Consider the following 19,628-nt stretch of genomic DNA (forward strand, 5'->3'; position numbering starts at 1 on the left):
GAAACTATCAAAAATAATCAGACCAAACGAGAAAACAGCATATTTGGAAATGAAAAGGGAAAAAAATAAAAAGGCAATGTCAAAATAAAACCTCACTGAATGGGTTAAATGACAGATTTAGACAGAGCTGAAGGAAGAATTACTGACCTGGAACACAGAGGTAGGAAAAAAAGTACCCAGAATGTGACAAGAGAGAAAACAAGATAAAAGATATGGAAAAGAAGAAATGGAGGAAGAGTGAAAAGATCAAATTTCATATCTAATTATAGAGTGAGAGAAAAAGCAACATCTTAAAAATAATGGCTGAGAATTTTTCATAAGACAAATTCAATGGGTACAATCTTTTTTTTTTTTTTTTTTAATTCCTGAGAACACACACAGAGAGAGGCAGAGACACAGGCAGAGGGAGAAGCAGGCTCCATGCAGGGAGCCCAACACGAGACTCGATCCTGGGTCTCCAGGATCACACCCTGGGCCAAAGGCGGTGCCAAACCGCTGAGCCACTGGGGCTGCCCTTTCTTTTTCTTTAAAGATTTTATTTATTTGTTCATGAGACACACACAGAGAGAGGCAGAGAAGCAGGAGAGGGAGAAGGAGAAGCAGGCTCCCTGCAGGGAGAGGAGCCTGATGCAGGACTTGATCCCAGGATCCAGGTGCCCCGGGTACGATGTTTTTCTAAGTAGGATGAGTAGAAAGAAAACCACACCTATGCCCTATGACCTGACAATTCCATTCTTAGGTACAGTAATGTACCTAAGATGTAAATGCTCCAAAAGACATGGATAAGAACTTTCTGAGCAGTATGATTTGTGATGACCCAAACTAAACACTACTCAAAGGCCCATCCACAAGTGAATGAGGAAACTGTGGCATATTCACACAACAGAACACTCCACAGCAATGAACCTTGAGTGATCCTGAATCACCCAGGTGGGCCCAATGTAACCACAGGGTCCTTAAATGGGGAAGAGGGAGGGAGGGAGGGGAGTGGGTGTCAGAGTGACGTGGTGTCAGGGGGACCTGATCAGTCCTCACTGGCTTTAAAGATGGAAGGGGGCCAGAAACAAGGAATGCAAGCAGCCCACAGAGGCTGGAGAAGGCAACAATAGCAATTCTCTTCTAGAGCCACTAAAAAGGAAGGCAACCCTGCCAACATTTTAATTTTAGTCCAGTCATAATCATTCCAGACTCTTTTTTTTTAAGATTTTTACTTATTTATTATGATAGTCACACAGTGAGAGAGAGAGAGAGAGAGAGAGAGGCAGAGACACAGGCAGAGGGAGAAGCGGGCTCCATGCAGGGGGCCTAATGTGGGACTCGATCCCGGGTCTCCAGGATCGCGCCCTGGGCCAAAGGCAGGCGCTAAACCGCTGTGCTACCCAGGGATCCCTCATTCCAGACTTCTAAAGTCCAAAACTGTAAAATCATAATTGTGCTGTTTTAAGTACTAGTGGTAGTTACAGCAGCAATAGGAAACTAATATACATACAGAGCAACAACTAGACAAAGTAGACTACCCAATGTCAATAGTGGAATCTTTTTTTAAGATTTATTTGAGAGACAGGGAGAGTATGTGTGGCAAGTGGAAGGAGAGATAGAGGGAGAGAGAACCCTCAGGCTCCCTGAGGAGCATGGAGCCAGACACGGTACTTGATCCCAGGACCCTGAGATCATGATCTGAGCCAAAACCAAGAGTCAGACACTTACCTGACTGAGCCACCCAGGCGCCCCAACAGTGGACTCTTGAAGATACTGAATATGTCCAAAGAGCAGAGAACCACTCTTTAATCTAGATTTCTGTTCCTAAGCACACTGTATCTTTTAAAACTGAAGGAAATTTTGAGACATTTTCAGATAAAAACTGAGGGAGTTTATTCCAAAGAGAGTTTCACTGAAGGAACTTCTAAAGACTACACGTCAGAAAGAAAGAAAATGGTCCTATAAAGAAGGCATGAGCTACAAGAAATAATCTAATGAAGGGGAAAATAAGACACCCACATTGAGGGTTATTCTGTGAAGCACCTGGTCTGGATTCTTCAAAAACAACGTCCAAATTCCTAGAAACACACAACCTAACAAAACTGGCTCATGAAGAAATAAAAAATCTGATCAGACCTGTGACTAGTATGGAGATTGAATGAGTTAAACAACTCCTAACAGAAAAAGCCCAGGAGCAGATGGCTTTCCTGGTAAATGCTACTAAACATTTTATTTTAATTTTTTTTAAAGATTGATTGATTTGAGAAAGAAAAAGAGAGAAAGCATATCCATGTGAGCCTGGTGGTGGAGGGGGTGTTGTGCAGAAGGAGAGGGAGAAACGGTCTTAAGCAGACTCCCCACTGAGCATGGAGCCCAACATGGGGCTTGATCCCACAACCCTGAGATCATGACCTGAGCTGAAACCTAGAGAGTTGGATGCTCAATCAACTGTGCCACCCAAATGAATCACCCAGGTGGGCCCTGAATCACCCAGGTGGGCCCTACCAAACATTTAAAGAGCAAATACCAACCCCTCTCAAACTCTTACAGGAAAACTATAGACAATATCCTTTACCAATATTGATGCTAAAATTCTTACAAAATACTAGCAATAATTATTATTCAGTAGGTACATAATTTCTGCTTGCAGTGATGAGAAAGTTTTAGAAGTAGAAAGTGGTGACGGTTACACGTTGTGCATGTTAAATGCCACTAAATTATGGGGTTAAAATGGTCAGTTTTACATTTTGTATACTTTGCCATGATAACAAGAAAAGTCTATCTATTGACAGAGAAACTAATTTAAAAAGACTGAAAACAGGGGCTCCTGGGTGGCTCAGCCAGTTAATCATCTGCCTTTGGCTCAGGTCATGATCCCAGGGCCCTGGAATGGAGCCCCGAGTCCTGCTCCCTGCTCTCTGGGGAATCTGCTTCTCCCTCTCCTTCTGCCCCTCCCACTTGTGCACCCCTTGCTCTGCTCTCCCTCTCAAATAAATAAAATCTTTTTTAAAAAATAAAAAATAAACAGACTGATACACTCAAAGGATATTAAATGCATAACATGATCCTTGATTAGATTCAGGGTGCATGAGTAATCTATAAAGAACATACTGAAACAACTGGGAAAATCTGGACGTGGAATGCAAATTAAAATAGCAGTGCATTCAAGTTAAATTTCCTATGTGTGATAATAATACTGTGAACATGCAGGAGAACGTCCTTGTTCTTAGAAAATAACATGCTGCAATATTTAGCAGTAAAGTGTCATAATGCCTGCAATTATCTCCAAGGATTCAGAAAAAATTTTAAAAGTGTGTGGATTTTTGTATAGAGCAAAATAGCAATAGGAGAGGTAACCTAAACGTGGATGAATGCGGCCATGTGGGTGTTCAGATCACTTGTGTTCTCTAAGCTAGTGACAGAGACTCTTTCACAATCCAAATCTGGTCGTGTCACTCTACACTTTGCTTATTCCTTGATAAAGACACAAATCTTCACCATGGCCTTTAGGATCCTGCAAGTCTGAGCTACAGCTAGTGTGGATCTGGAGGGCAGCTATGCTCACCACCATACCACCAATGCCGGCTCTGGTCCCATGTGCCACAAGGCCAATACACAAGGAATGGTGACCAAGGGTTCCCTGGCTGGTGCTGAGGACAGGCCTGCCCTTATAGAGCAGGAGCTGGGGGCCCAGCTTGGGGTGAGGGATGTCATTGGGCTCAGGAGATAGCTGCATATTGCTGAGCCCAGAAACTCCTTCTGGTGGCAGATCTTGTGTGAACCGGCCTCTCGAGGGATCGGAGGCGTTCCTCTCTCTTTGCACAATTCTTCCCCTGGAGACATAGCTCCTTGGTCTCCCCTCCTCTGGGGGCTCCTTCCTGAACTCTTTACCTATCACACTCTCCACAGGCTCCTCAAGTGTAACTCAATCCTGTCTTCCCCCTCTCTTGGTCAGTGACATTTCTGGGGAGTCCTGATTGTACCTCCCCCACAGGCTGAGAGCTGTAGGCATCTGTCCTATACCTGCTGAAACCCCTCGCTGTGCTGCCACAGAGAAGACGTCCCCACAGAGACTGTCAGGTGAGCGAAGACCCCGCTGAGACCACAGCGTCAACAGGCCGGGAGTCAGACTCAGGGTGCTGGGCTACTTCTGTGCCTAAGGCTCCTCTGTGTCTGGGGCCTGCCACAGACTCATGCACAGAACAGGTCCCCAACGGGGTGTCCAGAGACTGGCTAGGGAGCAGCCAGGATAGTGAGTGCAGGCTCTATGTCCATTTCGTGCTCCATATCCCTCTGGGCCCACTGTACCCTCTGGACGTCATGGATGTCAGGCCACCACAAACAAGGTGCTGTGTGGTTCAGGGACACCAAAGAGGAGGCAGGAACTTCAAGTGATGTCTATATGGTGATAAACAGCCCCTTCAGGACAGGCAGCTCTGGGGGGTGAGGAGGTCTGGGGCTGAGGGGCTTCTAGCTATGCCAACGTTTTTTCTTAAGCTGGGTGATGCCTTGACATGTATTCCTTTTGATTTAACATCAATCCCATACAATCCTTTTCTCAGTGAAGCTACCCGCCCATGATCACCCAGATAGCAGGAGCTGGTGCCTGAGCTGGAATGTAGGTCTTACCACACACCTGTGATCACTCTCCAGGACAGAACTGTGTCTGCTGGGAGCCAGCATCACCTACTTGACAAGTGACACAATACCTCACAGAACTTCCATCTCCACAGGAAGTGGGCCCCACACAGATGTGCTGGGTCGGGGTTCGTGGGAACAAACGACCCTGCAGAGAGCACTGACCATATCCCCTGGTGTGTAAGTACCCATAACATCTCCCAGGGCAGCCTTCCATTTCCTGAGGAGGCAGAAACACACCTAAGGCCATGTGCTACAGCATCTGGAAAGGGCTAGTTTCTAGAATTCCGGGATTCTGAGAAAGAACATGTGCCAGCCAAAGTCCCCAGGGGATCCTGGGAAGGAAGAGGGCCTGGATGCACTCTCTGTACTTGGTCTACAGAATAACAACTCCAGGCCACCTCCTTACCCTGTGGCTTCCCCTGAAGACATCAACTGCAGGGGACCTGGAACCACACTAGGCACTCACACCCCACCCCGAGCCCCCAGGAGGTGCCTGGGCTCGGTAGCCTCCTCTGTTACTCGGCTCAGAAAAGGGCAGTACCTACCTAGCCCATGTGCTGGGGGGGCAAAGTAGTGGGACCTGCTGCAAATCAGCAGGAAGAAGTCCCAGGAGACCCAGAACTGAAGAGGGCTCCAAGCACAGTCTGTGTTCTTGTGAGACCAGCACAAACTTCCTAAGGGTGAGACCCGGGGACACCAGGGCCAGCTGAGCTGCCCAGCATGGCCCAGCTCTGCCCTCACCCACTCACTGGGCACCTGGTGACCTGTGGGATGCCCGGGTTCAGGGCCAGGCTGATGAGCCTGGCACAGGCATGAGGGTTACATAACCCTCATCAGCAGCTGTGACGAGGCCCATGCAGGAGAGCCAGAGGTGATAGATTAGAGGGTGCAGCCTGGCATTCTAAGAATGGGTAGAAACCAAACCTGTTGTTCTCTCTTGACTCTGCTTCTTTCTCAAGAGTCCAAACGACATCTTCCAGCTGCAGAAGTTTGGTTTTCATGTGGTCCTTCTCTCTCTGCAGGCCCGAGTCGGCCTCTTCCTCCTGCAGGGCCTCACGCTGGTCCTGCCCGGCTGCCTGGGGGCCAGTGAGGTGGGTTTGGGAGATCAAGGTGCCCACCGTGGCCTTGCCCCTGTGGTCCTGTAGCCCCTGCTCCAGGACTCTCTCCCCACATTGGGCCTCCCCTTGGCTCCCTGCAGGGGCCAGCCCCCAACTCAGCTTCCCAGCTCTCTCAAAAATGGCTGGCCACCTCTCGGTCTCTCCTCTGCCCGATGTCGGGGACTGAGCTGGTGAGGCATTTCCCTCTGTCCCCCGGAGCAGCTCCCAGGTTTCAGTCTGGCTCCGACCAGCTGAGCCACCCACCGGAGGCACTAGCTCCTCCAGGACTACTCTCCTGTCCAGCTCACATGGGTGTACCTCGGCCCACCTGTCTGGGGGAGCAGAAGCCACCTCCTCAGCATTGAGCACACCATGACCATCCTCTCTGAGGCCAAGGCCCTCCAAGGGCCCTCTGTGGGCCAGGGCAGGGGTTAGGGCTGGGCTCTGCCTGCCATCCACATGGCCCTGGTGCTGGTCTGGTCCATCCCTGCACCCGGCTTGCCCGCGGCCTTGCCCATCACCAGGTCCCAGCCAGGCTGGTAGCTGCTCCCTCCTGCCTGCACAGAGGGGCATGGGCCCCACTGTACCCTCCTGCTCACAACCTGCCACCGCTGGCTGGTCCCTCAGGCAGGCCTGAAGCATGTCTGTTTCCCATACAAGGCTTCCCATTTGCTTCCTACAGGCGAGCTCCCGCTTTTCCTTCTCTAGGGTGGAGGACTTGCAAAGCCGCACCTGTTCCTTGCCCACTGGCTCCTGCAGCTTCAGTTTCTGACTTCCATAGCGCAGGAGGGTCTCCTTCCCCCTGCCCTCTCTCCGCTCCTTCTCCAGATCATGCTGTTCTGTCACTTCGTGGACTTGCAGCAGGGATGTCTGCAGCACCTCTTCCTTCTCCTGCTGAGGCTGTAGCACCAAGTCCTTATAGTTGGCAGCCTGCTGGGCTTCCGTCTGCAAGAGCTCGTAGTTCAGCACAGCTTTGGCCTCTTTCCTACAGAAACAGAGCACGTCACAGGCGCTGTGGGCGCAGCTCCAGGCTTCGTCCTCCCCTCCTTCCCCCCCACCCCTCCCCCCCGCATTGGGAAGGCCTCCTCATGGGCTCCTCTTGTCCTGACTGCAGACCTCCTTTCTACCTGGCCTGCTCTGTCCCCTTACCTCCCATGTGCCCCAGGGCCCCATCCGTGCCCTGGCACCCTCTGTAGAGGGTCTACTGGAGGATCTGCCCTCAGTGGGATTGGCTTCTACATACAGAAGTTGACGTGAAACCATTCACACAACTGCCAGGTCTAAGTTGATCATAACTAAGTAGGATAACAATGCAGGACTGCGTCACACAGGCACACATCCAGGGCTCAGTAAGCACGTGTGGCCAGTGGCTGCCGACAGGACAGAGAGGACACAGGATATGTCTCCATCACAAGGAGTACTAAGGACAGTGCTGGTCTAAAACTGTAGTGAGGTGTGTGAATCTCATTCATCGTTAAAGCCGCCCTTGAAAGTTTGGTAAGTTGCTGGGCCCTGGGCCTTCACAGCCCTGGGAGAAATGAGTCCCAGCCGAGCTGAGGGCACTAAAGTTGTGTTCTCTGCTCCTGGTTGGCACTGGCCTGAGGACAGGACACACGACCAGATGTGGCTTTAGCTCCAGCTGAGAAGGGACTGTGAACAGCGAGCAGATCCTCCACATGGATGGACGCTGGTGCAAGGGTCTACCCCACATTGGCCCATCTGCTGCCAGGGGTGTCTACAGGGACTTGGGTCGAGCCCCTTATCGCACAGCTCTGGGGTTTAGGAGAAAATAGCTTAGAGCTCAGAGGAAGCACATGACTTAACAATGACCATTTTTCTAGGTCTAGGAGAGTGATTATTCCCGTCAGCCCCCCGGCACCTGGGGCCCCTTCACTGGTGTCATCTGGGGCTTCGGGAGGTGGGAGCACCCACAGACTCAAAGGGCAGTCCAGTTCTTTCGCAGCACATCCTATATACCATAGGGCTACCCCCAATAATCGAGCCAAAGGGGAGCATGCACCCCACCTAGGCTGGAGGGCATGGCCTCCACATAAAGGATGCCCACATCCTACAATCAGGGGATGACTGAGGCCACACACACTTGGCTCCAACACTGAACCCCAGCAAGCCCTACACAACCCCTCTGCAAGGAGCACAGGTGCAGAGGGCCCCTGCACTGAGTCATCCACTCAGCCCGGGGCCAACACGTGCTGGCTGTGGACACCCCCTCCTGGGCTGGCTGGTCTGAGGCTCCCCACAGCACATGAAGGGGGGCCAACTGACCGGCACCATGGTCACTCACTCCACTAAGTTGGACCCACTCGACAAGGAATGGACACAGGTATTTCTCATGTAAGTCAGACGCCATTGAACACAGAATGCCATATTCCAGTTTTCCAAATAAACCTTTCCTCTCCTTTGCACATACATTTTGTTCTTTTCAAGAACCTCAATGAACCAAATTTGTCTTTCCCATCCCCATTTAAGGGCTTTAGACCTTTCATCCATCCATCTGCTCATGTGCCACAATACCACATCCTAAAAAATCAGAATAAGATATTAAATGAATACTGACTGCCCTTGGCCATCAGGCAAGCATGACGCAGAATTCAACAAGGAATTTTAACTCCTAGGGTCTAGTTAACACATTTTTAATACAAAGGAACAATCCTTACACAATGACCTGCTCTCTTTTTTTGGGGGGAGGATTTTATTTATTATTTAGAGAGAGAGTGAGAGAGCATGCATGGAGGGGTGGGGCAGAGGGAAAGGAAGACAGAGAAGCTGAAGCAGACTCTGCACTGAGCATGGAGCCCAAAACAGGGCTCAATCCCATGACCCCAAGACCATATCTGAGCAGAAACCAAGATCCAACACTTAACCAACTGAGCCACCCAGGCCCCTGACCTGTTCTTTCAATGCTCACCCACCTGCCCCAAGAACAAGTACCCCATGAGCAGGCACTGCTGAGCAGTTTGCCTGACACAATCTCAAATCTGAGTTCTTGGCAAGAAACCTCAGACGTGAGATCCTGACCTGACTTGCTGCAGCTCATTCCAGTGCCTCTGGCGCGGCTCCTGCTCCGGTGGGCCCTGCTCCGGGGCCAGCCGCCCAACCAGGCCAGACAGCGTGTGCACGCAGCATTGCCCCAACCCTGCCTGCTCTGGTAGTGGGCCACGGGTGTCCTGCTGAAGCTGGTCCTGCAGGCCTCGGATGAACTCCTGAGACTTCCCAAGCAGCACCTCCAGGTCGGCTCTCCGGCACTCCAGCACGCGGACCTCAAGCCTGAAAGCCTGTTGCAACTCCTCCCTCTCCTTTGCGAAGTCCCTTCTCATCGCCTCCATTTCCTTTTCATAGGAATTTACCTGAAAAAAGAAATGTGAGCACTGTCAATCAGGAGGTCCTGAAAATGACTTTACTGGACAACAGAACACAGAAATACCAGACTTCCAGGCACAACACCCAAAGAACAGCCCAGACCCAATGAAGTACATAGCCTGTGAAAGGGAAGAGCCACGCTAAGGACAGTGGAGCTTCTCTGGGTCCCCAGTGTGGCCTCAGGCTTCCATAACCTTCACATGGGTCCCAGGAGGCAGAACCAGCAGGTGGGGAATGGAGGCTGGGGTCACACTGGGCCCACACTGGGCCAGGTGCCTGGCCAGGCCACCTGCAGGGCAGAGGGTGGGGCAACTGAGAGAACTGGGGAGGGGAGTCTTTGTGAGACCAGAGGCTGGCTCTGGACATCCTCAAGCATCTCCCCCACACCACTCCGGGTACTGCTACTGCAGGAGTTTCCAGCTACTGCATCCCAGGAACTCAAGGCACAAGTACATGACAGGCAATCCCATCTTGCTGCTACTCTTACACCTGACAACAGATCCTGAAAACAAGTTGTGGCCATGTTGCTTAACAAAACCCCATCAGGATCTCCTAATGGAGCAGAAGACAAGTTCATCTAAGAAGACAGACTCAGCCAGGGCCTGGCCACGAGGCCATGGAGTACCTGACAAAGGGCAATCCTGGGGTCGTATCAGCTTAGAATGCAGCCAGGAGTTGATGATTCCCTGATGGCAGAGTGGGCAGGGAGCGCTGGCCTCAATGTGACCCTGGTGACACATGAGGACACATAACCCCATTTCTTCCCTTTATGGGTCATTCCTTATCTCCTGCCTCCTTCCAAAGAGGGTGTGAGGCAGAATGCTCATTTTATTTACATTTCTCCACAATCTTCTATCTCCCTGAGTGGGCTTCTTAAAAGGGGCACAGGATCTAGTGCACACGTGTGCATGTGGAAACAGGCACAGTGGAACGAAGCTTTCAAGCATGCAGCAGGGAGCTCCTCTGTGACCCGGTGGCCGCCCTCACTCCCCCTGACCTTGGTCTCCAGCTGGATCTGGAGGGCTTGGTAGTGCTCCTTCACCTGCTCCATCATGATCTCCGTTTCTAAATTTACTGGAATGGAATCACCAATGAATGAGATGCCTGCAAATAAGGAGAGGTTCCTGTTGCCGTCCAACCCAAGATGCCATGGGCCCGTTCCCAGCCCTCCCGTCTGACATTGGCCGGCACCGAGTATTTAATCTTCCTCCACCTCACCCCTGGCCCCCCACGGCCCCCCACGGCCCTTTGTGGAAGAGGAATGCATTGCTGGCAGAGAGCCGGCCCTTGGGGGTTCCCATGCACAATCTATTACGCTGAGCCCTCAAGGTTGGAGCTCTTTGGGAATCAGCACTCCCAGTCTTCGCCAGAACACAAATTACTCAGAGATACACCCCAGAGGCTCCCTGCAAGATGTCAGGCCCCCAGATTCCCTAAAAGAGGCCACATGCTCATGACCCCTGAATTCTGTTCCCCGACAACACCAGACACATAAACTGTGAAGACAGGGGAACAAGTGTGGTGCTTTATGACGAGGCACTACGGGCCTTAGTTCTTCAACCTTTTTATTTTAACTCTGCCCTTTTCCTGGAGGCTCTGTTACCTACTATTACATGATAATAACATGGGGTTTCAACAAATGAGTTAGGCATAAATAGAGAGCAAAAGTTCTGACAGCTCACGAGACAGAGGATGTGGGTGACCCCACTGACAATGTCAGGTGTCCTTGCAGCTCATTTTGCGAGGAGCTCGTGGAGACCCAAGTGCCTGAGCACCCCCAGAGCACCAGGTGTTCCCAGCACCATGCCCAGCGGTCAGCTTAGGATGCGAATTCAGACATAGCTCAGGTGTTCTCTATGTGGGTCTGGGGCTGGGCAAGTGAAGGGAGATGACACAGCCCTTAACAATTTGCTATGAAAAAAATCAACAGAGTGAGGGCCGTGTGGCCGAGAGAAGTCACGATAAGCACTTCAAGAAAGAAAGCAGCCCCTGCTGCCCTGTAACCTGGAGCTGCGGCCTGGTTCTGGCCGAGCAGACCCAGGTGAACGGGCGCCGGTGGGAGAGCTCCAGCTGGAGCACGGACGGCACGGCCGTCATCATCCACACAGCCCTTCTACCAAAACTCCCAGGCAGCAGACAGACCCCTCCTTCTGTGAAGTGACTGGTGGAACCTCTGTGGTCAGATGGGGGAATGGTGGGAGACAAAGGTGAAGGGCAAGGGCCCTGGAAAGGGAGATCAGTGATGACATAAAGCCCGGGGCACCTTCTGGTGCCACAGCCCAAGGTCTTCTGGACAACAGCCATCCCAGGTACAGGTCCCTAGCTCTGCTACTCCCTGGGCTAGGAGTCCGTAGTCTTGACAAGAGTCCCACCTCCTCCAGGGACAAAGGGAGGTTAACAATCATCTCCCTTTGGCCAGGCTATCCACCTCATCTGGGAATGTGATACCATCCAGTGTGCTGGCCCTACGCCAACACGTCCAACTGAGGACAGTCAGGACTGCCGCTGTCGGAAGTCATGAGACTCCACTAAAGATGCTGTGGGGGTCCCCTTAAGGGACTGAGCAAGTTGGACTCAGCACACAGAAAGCCTCACTTGGTTCCCATGTTGGCTCTCTTAGGTAAAAACTTTATTCTTTTTTAAAAAAAAGACTTTATTTTATTTTATCTGAGAGAGAGAGAGAGGGATGCCTGGGTGGGTCAGCGGTTGAGCGTCTGTCTTCGGCTCAGGGTGTGATCCCGGGGTCCTGGGATGGAATTCTGCATCGGGTTCCCTGCAGGGAGCCTGCTTCTTCCTCTGCTGGTGTCTCTGCCTCTCTCTCTCTGTGTCTCTCATGAATAAATAAAATCTTTTAAAAAAACAAGAGAGAGAGAGAGAGAGAACAGGGGAGGGGCAATGGGAGAGGGAGAGAAACTCAAGCAGACTCTGTGCTAAGGGCAGAGCCCAACGCAGGGCTCAATCTCATGATCCTGAGATCATGGCCTGAACCGAAATCAAGAGTCTTAATCGAGTGAGCCACCAAGGTGTCCCCCCCCTTTTTCCTGTTTTATTAAGTAAACAGGTTTAGGACAATATGGGAGCTCTAAGAGGCTGACTCTGCCATGATATATGGTCAGTAGAGGCGGTTAGGTGGCTGGGAGCCACACAGTCCCAGTGGCCCCCTGACAGGCCCCCCACCAGCAGTGAGCATGGAGCTGCATGGGGAGCCGCATGCAGCATGTGAACCTGCATAGTGCTCACCCTACACAACTGCCAGGAGAGGTGGCTACCAGCCAAACCCACCCTGTCCTGGAAGGACCATGGAAACCTGAAAGACAGCTGTGTCATCTGGACCCCACCCTCCAATTCTGGTCTCTAAAAGCAGCCAATAACACTTACACAGAGGGTATTGGGGCCTGCTGGAGTTTGTCCTGAACCTCAGAGGCTGAAGAACTGAGGAGCGTGAAGCCCCGGTCTTTCTCAAGTAATTCCTTCAGCGTCAGTTCTGTGCACAGTGGGGTGGAGTGGGCCCTCCAGGGTGCCCCAGCCCCTTTCACACTATGCAGGCAGTAAATACCAGCTTTGTCTGCAAGAGCCCACATGAGGCCTCTGTGAGCATCAGGAGTCCCTGACACATTTTAGACATTTGTCCTCCCTCTCTGACCTGTCACAGACCCAAGACCAGACCTGATGATCTGAGCGAGGCTGGGAGACCACCGCCCTGCTCACTCACAGCCCTCCCTTCCCTAGATGACTACATCTGACCCATGCTGAACGCTCACCCTAGGGAATCTCTGGATCCTCTCCTGCGACCCAAGACCCACTAGGACATGCCTCTCCTGAGGTCACTACAAGGTCATCCTAACCTTCCCATTCTACCCAAATGGCAGAACCTCACCCTCTTGTACCTCCCTTGGGGCTCTGGGTATTATCCCTGACTTGGGGTTACAGGCCATTCTCCCATGGGTGGTGGGCTGAAGGGCATGTGATCCTTTGGAAGCCTGACATGCCATGCCTAGGCCAGGGGGGAAGCTTGGGCTGTGAGGGCAGACAGACCCCCATGGCCACCGGCCTCTGGTCCCCCAGAGTGGGAGCGCACAATCTGTCACCTCCCAGGACTGGGCTCCTACCTGCTGGGCCGTGTCCAGGGAGCAGCTGTTCCTCTGGCTGTGCATGGGGCCGGCCATGCCAACTTGAGGGCAGCTGTGCCCGCAGGCCTTCCAGTGCAGCCAGCAGCTCGTCGTTGCGGTCCTGCAGGTCCTGCAGAGTAGAGCCAGACACCCCTGCAGCCACTGCGGCCACCTGAGGAGCCATGGGGAGCAGAGCAGTGGAGCCAACCCCCCAAGTGGGCAGCCAGGTGTCAGGTCCTGCCTTCCAGCATACCACACTCAACCTGCATTCTAGTTTCCTAATGACCCATGAACCAAACCAAAGCAATGCTCTTGACTTGCTAATGCCCTGTGCCACTTTCAACCACCCGATATACGGAAGGGGCGGTCTCTCTCTCTCTCTCTCTCTTTCTCCCCCCTCTCTCACACACACACACATGCACACAGAGTGGAGTAGAAACTGAGAAGAAACATAGAGAATACAGAGAACCATCAACATCTGAAACCCCAGGTGCTCTGTGTAAGAGCACAGTGGTGCTGTGCCGTGGGTGTGATGCAGCAAGTCTTGGGATGTGTCCCGGGATTCTGTCCTCTGCACAGGGTTTTTTCTACAGCTACTAAGCCCAGAGGGTACCAGGTGCTTTGGACCAAGGGCCACAGAGCAAAGATGAGGACATCAAACAGAGAGGACAGTGTCTGGGTGAGCACGCACACAGGGGGAAGTGGGGGGATTTGGGGAAGGGTCTCATCTGCAACCAGTGTACTTCTGTTCACACTTGAATGAAACATCCCCACAAGCACCCCCCATCACCTGATTTTTAAAGGGCTAGGAAGTGTAGAGTTTATAGCCATTTTCTCTGATGGTTTCACAGCTGTGTGTGTTGCCACGTCCACTCACAACTTTGCATCTATGTCCTCCTTCCCTGGAGCCCCACCAGGCCTATGGCTGCCCCGGCCTGCAGGATGGTACAAGTAACGCCACACCTTCCAACAGTGCAGCTCTCAGCCAGTTTCTCCTTGTGGGACATTCCCTCTCGGGGAAGCCCAAGCTAGCCAAGGCCACAGGGAGAGGACTCAGGGCCCAGCCCCTGGTACATCAAGGCTCCACAACCCTCTCTGGTGTTTGAATCCTATTTGAGTGTCCCCTCTGGGCAGCTCCCATTGAATAGACCTAATCTTCCCAAAACTGTTCCTGAAGGCCAGTGCCTGGGCTATGATGGCATCTCCCCCTGGAGAAGGTCCCTCTTGTTGGCAGCCTCACTGCACAGATCTTATAAACAGCATAGATTCACACAGGATCACTGCATCTCACTCAAAAACTCCTAGACAAATGTATAAGTTTGCCCATGGAGGGAGCAGTTCTATCTAGGGAGAATGGGCTGGGCCAGAATGTTAGAGCTTCGGGACAAGTCTGCAAAGCAGAGCATGCTCCTCCTAGTTCCTACACAGCCTGTGGTCACTGCTGCTCTAACCCTGGGGTGTCCAAGGAGACAGCACTCACCACACAGGCCACCGAGCATCTCAGGTGCAGTTACTGTGAACTGAGGTGTGCAGCAGCCTAAAGTCTACACTGATGCTAAAAGACTAGATTCCAAAAAAAGGCTATAAAATATCTCATTAAAAATTTGCTTATATTGATTATATATTGAAATGGTAACAATGTGGATATATTGAATTAAAATGTTATTAAAATTAATGTCACCGATTTTTTAAACGAATTTATTTATTTATTTATTTATTTATTTATTTATTTATTTATTTATTTATTTATTTATTTATGAGAGACACAGGCAGAGGGAGAAGCAGGCTCCCTGCAGGGAGCCTGATGGGGGACTAGATCCCAGGACCCTGAGAGCACACCCTGAGCAGAAGTCAGACACGCTCAACTGCTGAGCCACCCAGGTGCACAATCACCTATTTCTTTTTACATTTTTTTAAAAAAAGACTTTATTTATTCATGAGAGACAAAGAGAGATACGCAGAAACATAAGCAGAGGGAGAAGGAGGGGAGCCCCATGCAGGACTCAATTCCAGAACCCCAGGATCATGCCCTGAACCAAAAGGCATACAGTCAACTGCTGAGCCACCCAGGCGTCCCTCTTTTTACATTTCTTAATGTGCCTATGGGAAAACTTAAAATTACATGTGTACTTTGTATTGGGTATTTTGAAAATTTACACATATCCCACAAATTCAGCAATGCCAAAAAAGCAGGTTCTCTTAGGTGCGATCTATGTTGGGCAGACTTCTCTGCTCCCTGGACACATCAGGGAGCATGTCTAGTTCTAACTGATGAGGGTGACATGCACCATCCTGGACGAGCCATGGGTCCTCACTCTACACAAGGGGTGCCTGGTGGGGCTGGGGAGCCAGGTACTGTGTATTTTCACAGGGACTCATATTTCGTTGGGGTGCCTGTGGGTGCCAAGGAAAGGCAACCAGTCTGAGAGGAGAGTGGGATTTCACCAGCAGCACTGGGAAGCATCAGAGAGGAAGGTGATGCCAGTAGGCTGGCGGGGGCCACAAGCAAGGCCTGAGCGAGCACACACATAAAGGGGGATGAAGAACCACCTGGAGCTGGGCAATGGTGGGGACATCTGTTAGGGGTTAGGCTGCTTGGGCTGCTATAACCAAATACCACAGACAGGACTTATCATAACAGAAATTTAGTTCTTGTAGTTCTGGAGATTAGAAATGCACAATTAAGGTGCCAACAGACTGTGTCTGCTGAGGGCTTGCTGGTTCATGGACGGCAGTCTTTCCTGTGTCCTCACGTGATGGAACAGATGGGGGAGGTCTCTGGGGTACTTTATATAAAGTACTAATACCTTATGCTGGGCTCTACACTCATGACCTAATCATTTTCCAAAGGCACTGCCTCCTAACACTATCACATTGTGGGAACAGACTTCAACATGTGAATTTAGAGACATACAAAAGCATTCCATCTGTAATTGTGGAAATGCAGAGAGGGAAAATCTGCATTTGGAGTTTCCGAACAAGGACATGCTCCTCCATTACAGTGTCTACCCAAGGCAATGGCAGAAACATGAAGCCACAGAAAACTCTGATTAACATTTTACATTCCCCTTTAACCAAAGGCAGCCTCAGCAAGAAAATTGAGACAGAGAGCTGAAAGAGATGACAAAAAGTTAAAATGATAAGTAGGAAGAGGATTCTGCAACAAGGGAAAGCATGGTTTCCTGGCTAACAAATATCTTGGTCACAAATTACAGGAAAACACAGAGCAGAGACCTTGGAAAGGGTCAGTGATACCCTGCGGGGAAGGCCAAAGGCTATCTCTACCTCTACCTCTGAAGGCTGAGTGTAAAACACGGTCAGCCCAGAGGCAGTGATGCTCTAGTAGCAAACAGCAGAGAAGCAGGATTTCTCTGGCTCACAGGAGACCTCCAAGCGTCAAATGATAGATGTGGAATGGGTGCTAGGCTTGGGACATCATCATTTTGCAACTATCATGGTAAAGATTGAAGTGCATTCTAAATCCAAGGAAAATTCTGATGAAGAGCAGAATGTTTACGTGGTCTTTATATGTCTCCCCACTGACCACTTATTAGTTGTATGAGAGAAAAAAACCCCAGTAATTATACAGGGGGAAATCAGGCAACACCTTGACCAGCTGACCAAAAATTAGCATCACCTGTGCTGTCCATCTAAGAACACATAATAATCTCAATTTAATCCAAAGAAGTATCAGAAAAACACAAAATAAGAATGTTTAAAAGTATCACTTTAAAAATACCCATGTCAGAGACAAGGGCTGTGGGAATGTGCCATAGTCTGGATGTGCCCTCCCCCTAACCCCAACTCCCATGTTAAATTTTAACAGCTAAGGTGAAGGGGGGGGGGGGTGCCACTGGGAAGAAATCAGATCCTGAGGGTGGAGCCTCAAGAACAGGATCACAGTCCTTGTGTTAGAGACCCCAGGGAACTCCCGGGGAAGCCAGCTTTCCAGCAGCCCCTGGAAGGGAGCTCGCACCAGACACCAGGCCAGTCCTGACCCCAGGAGCTCAGGAAATTTGTAGCAGAAGCTTCTTCCAAACTGTCCAGAACTAAACTGTCTAGGAGCCAAACTCCTAGAGCCTTCTGCCTCCAGGTCAATCTCACCTTTTAGAAACACACTAACAAACTGCTGAAAAGGAAACAGAAACATCTGAAGAAGCCTGAGTGCAAATGACTCAGAAAGTGCCAGCAGTGACTGCCAGTTACCCCCGCCTCATTGTAATGTGAAAATCACCCTCTGAATATTCATCCCCAGCTTGGCTCTGTTTTCATTACTCCCCACCATCTCCCTGTTCCTACAAATACAGTGACCCCGTGAGGCCACCCTGCCGCTGGAGTAGTCTCTGTCTCTAACTCACCACTTGGGTTGGAGAACTGTGGGAACTACTCTCTTGTTTATAAGCCCAGGGTCTATGTCGTTTTCTTTTCTTCTTTTCTTTTTTTCTTTTTTTTGTATTTCTATATACTTGTAATGAGCAATCTAAAGGAATTTTTTATTTATTTTTCCCCTTTTTAATTTTTTTAGCTTTAAATTGTCCACACAAGTTTATTTTTTTTAGAATTATAAATTTATTTTTTATTGGTGTTCAATTTGCCAATATATAGAAACACCCAGTGCTCATCTCATCAAGTGTCCCCCTCAGTGCCCATCACCCAGTCACCCCCACCCCCCGCCCTCCTCCCCTTCCACCACCCCTAGTTCGTTTCCCAGAGTTAGGAGTCTTCATGTTCTGCCTCCGTTTCTGATATTTCCCAACATTTCTTCTCCCTTCCCTTATATTCCCTTTCACTATTATTTATATTCCCCAAATGAATGAGAACATACAATGTTTGTCCTTCTCCGACTGACTTACTTCACTCAGCATAATACCCTCTAGTTCCATCCACGTGGAAGCAAATGGTGGGTATTTGTCATTTCTAATGGCTGAGGAATATTCCATTGTGTACATAAACCACATCTTCTTTATCCATTCATCTTTCAATGGGCACCAAGGCCACTTCCACAGTTTGGTTATTGTGGACATTGCTGCTATAAACATCCGGGTGCAGGTGTCCCAGCGTTTCACTACATCTGTATCTTTGGGGTAAATCCCCAACAATGCAACTGCTGGGTCGTAGGGCAGGTCTATTTTTAACTCTTTGAGGAACCTCCACACATGGCCCAATGTTTCAGCTTGAAAGACCTTACACAGACATGACAACAAAAGACAACCTCTGACCCGACACTAGATCCTGTACTACAGGGGTCAGGGTTAACCTAACAAAACTGAAAGACCACCAACAGGTTAAGGTTTTGTATCACCGGGTGTCATCAAGTTACTAAGTGTGCCACAGTCAGGCAGACCGGGAAGCTGGGTCTTCAGGAAGAAAAGCCCAGACTTTTGGCTTTCGTACATTTCTGTGGTGTAAGTAACTCCCACCACAGCTGATCTGAAGCTATCAAAAGTTTAACAAGAAGCCAGCAAAATTCTGAACACTCAACAATCAATCAACTCTGGTGCCTGCTCTTCGGATCACACTGACCAACTATGGATATGGCATCCCCCTCGGGTGTTCAGAAAATAACTGTGTACACATTCATATCCATCCACGGCACACTGAGTGAGCAAGTATGCAAAGAGTACACGTAGAATCAAACATAAACAACAGGTGAATATGGGTATAGTGTATCCAGGTGTCCCTGCCACTGTTTTCACTTTTGTAACTCATGTATTAGAAACTATTTTCTAGGGGCACCTGGGTGGCTCAGTGGTTGAGCATCTGCCTTTGGCTCAGGGCATGATCCCAGGGTCCTGGGATTGAGTCCCGCACCAGGCTCCCTGTGGGAAGCTTGCTTTTCCTTCTGCTTATGTCTCTGCCTCTTTGTGTCTCTCATGAATAAATAAATAAAATCTTAAAAAAATTTATTCATGAGAGACAGAGAGAGGTAGAGACACAGGCAGAGGGAGAAGCAGGCTCCATGCAGGGAGCCCGATGTGGGACCAATCCCAGGTCTCCAGGATCACGCCCTGGACTGAAGGCGGCTTTAAACCACTGAGTTACCTAGGCTGCCCAATAAACAAAATCTAAAAAAAAAAAAAAAAAAATCTTTAAAAAATCATTTTCCAATAAAAATATCTTTTTTTTATGCTCTAAATGTAAGTTTGAAACAACCAAAAAATATTCAAAAAATGTAAAGGCAGGGGATCCCCCTGGGTGGCTCAGTGGTTTGGCGCCTGCCTTTGGCCCAGGGCTTGATCCTGGAGTCCTGGAATCGAGTCCCATGTTGGGCTGCCTGTGTCTCTGACTCTCTCTCTCTCTCTCTGTGTCTCTCATGAATAAATAAATCAAATCTTAAGAAAAAAAAATGGAAAGGCCAATTTCTAAATACATGGATTAACTAACACTAACCTGTACAATATTTCTGACGTTTCAAAAAGTCAAA

At 50.0% G+C, this 19,628-nt stretch overlaps 1 protein-coding gene across 6 annotated transcripts in view; it reads right to left on the bottom strand.

Moving 5' to 3' along the window:
- Positions 1–19,628, bottom strand: part of NINL (ninein like) — a 138,129-nt gene that overhangs the window by 23,353 nt on the left and 95,148 nt on the right. For 5 of the 6 annotated variants that reach the window (XR_005376770.1, XM_038570237.1, XM_038570234.1 and 2 more), the window contains 5 exons: positions 13,205–13,334; positions 10,093–10,199; positions 8,754–9,082; positions 6,450–6,702; positions 5,545–5,696 (listed from right to left, as the gene is read on the bottom strand). Coding sequence is in view for 5 of the 6 variants with exons in the window: in XM_038570237.1 (XP_038426165.1) it covers positions 5,545–5,696; positions 6,450–6,702; positions 8,754–9,082; positions 10,093–10,199; positions 13,205–13,334 (971 nt within the window). In the remaining variant the exon portion in view is untranslated. The remainder of the gene's footprint in view (positions 1–5,544; positions 5,697–6,449; positions 6,703–8,753; positions 9,083–10,092; positions 10,200–13,204; positions 13,335–19,628) is intronic. The other variant, XM_038570236.1, reaches the window with a different exon arrangement.

Source organism: Canis lupus, chromosome 23 (assembly GCF_011100685.1).
Source record: "Canis lupus familiaris isolate Mischka breed German Shepherd chromosome 23, alternate assembly UU_Cfam_GSD_1.0, whole genome shotgun sequence".
NCBI classification, from domain to species: Eukaryota; Metazoa; Chordata; class Mammalia; order Carnivora; family Canidae; genus Canis; species Canis lupus.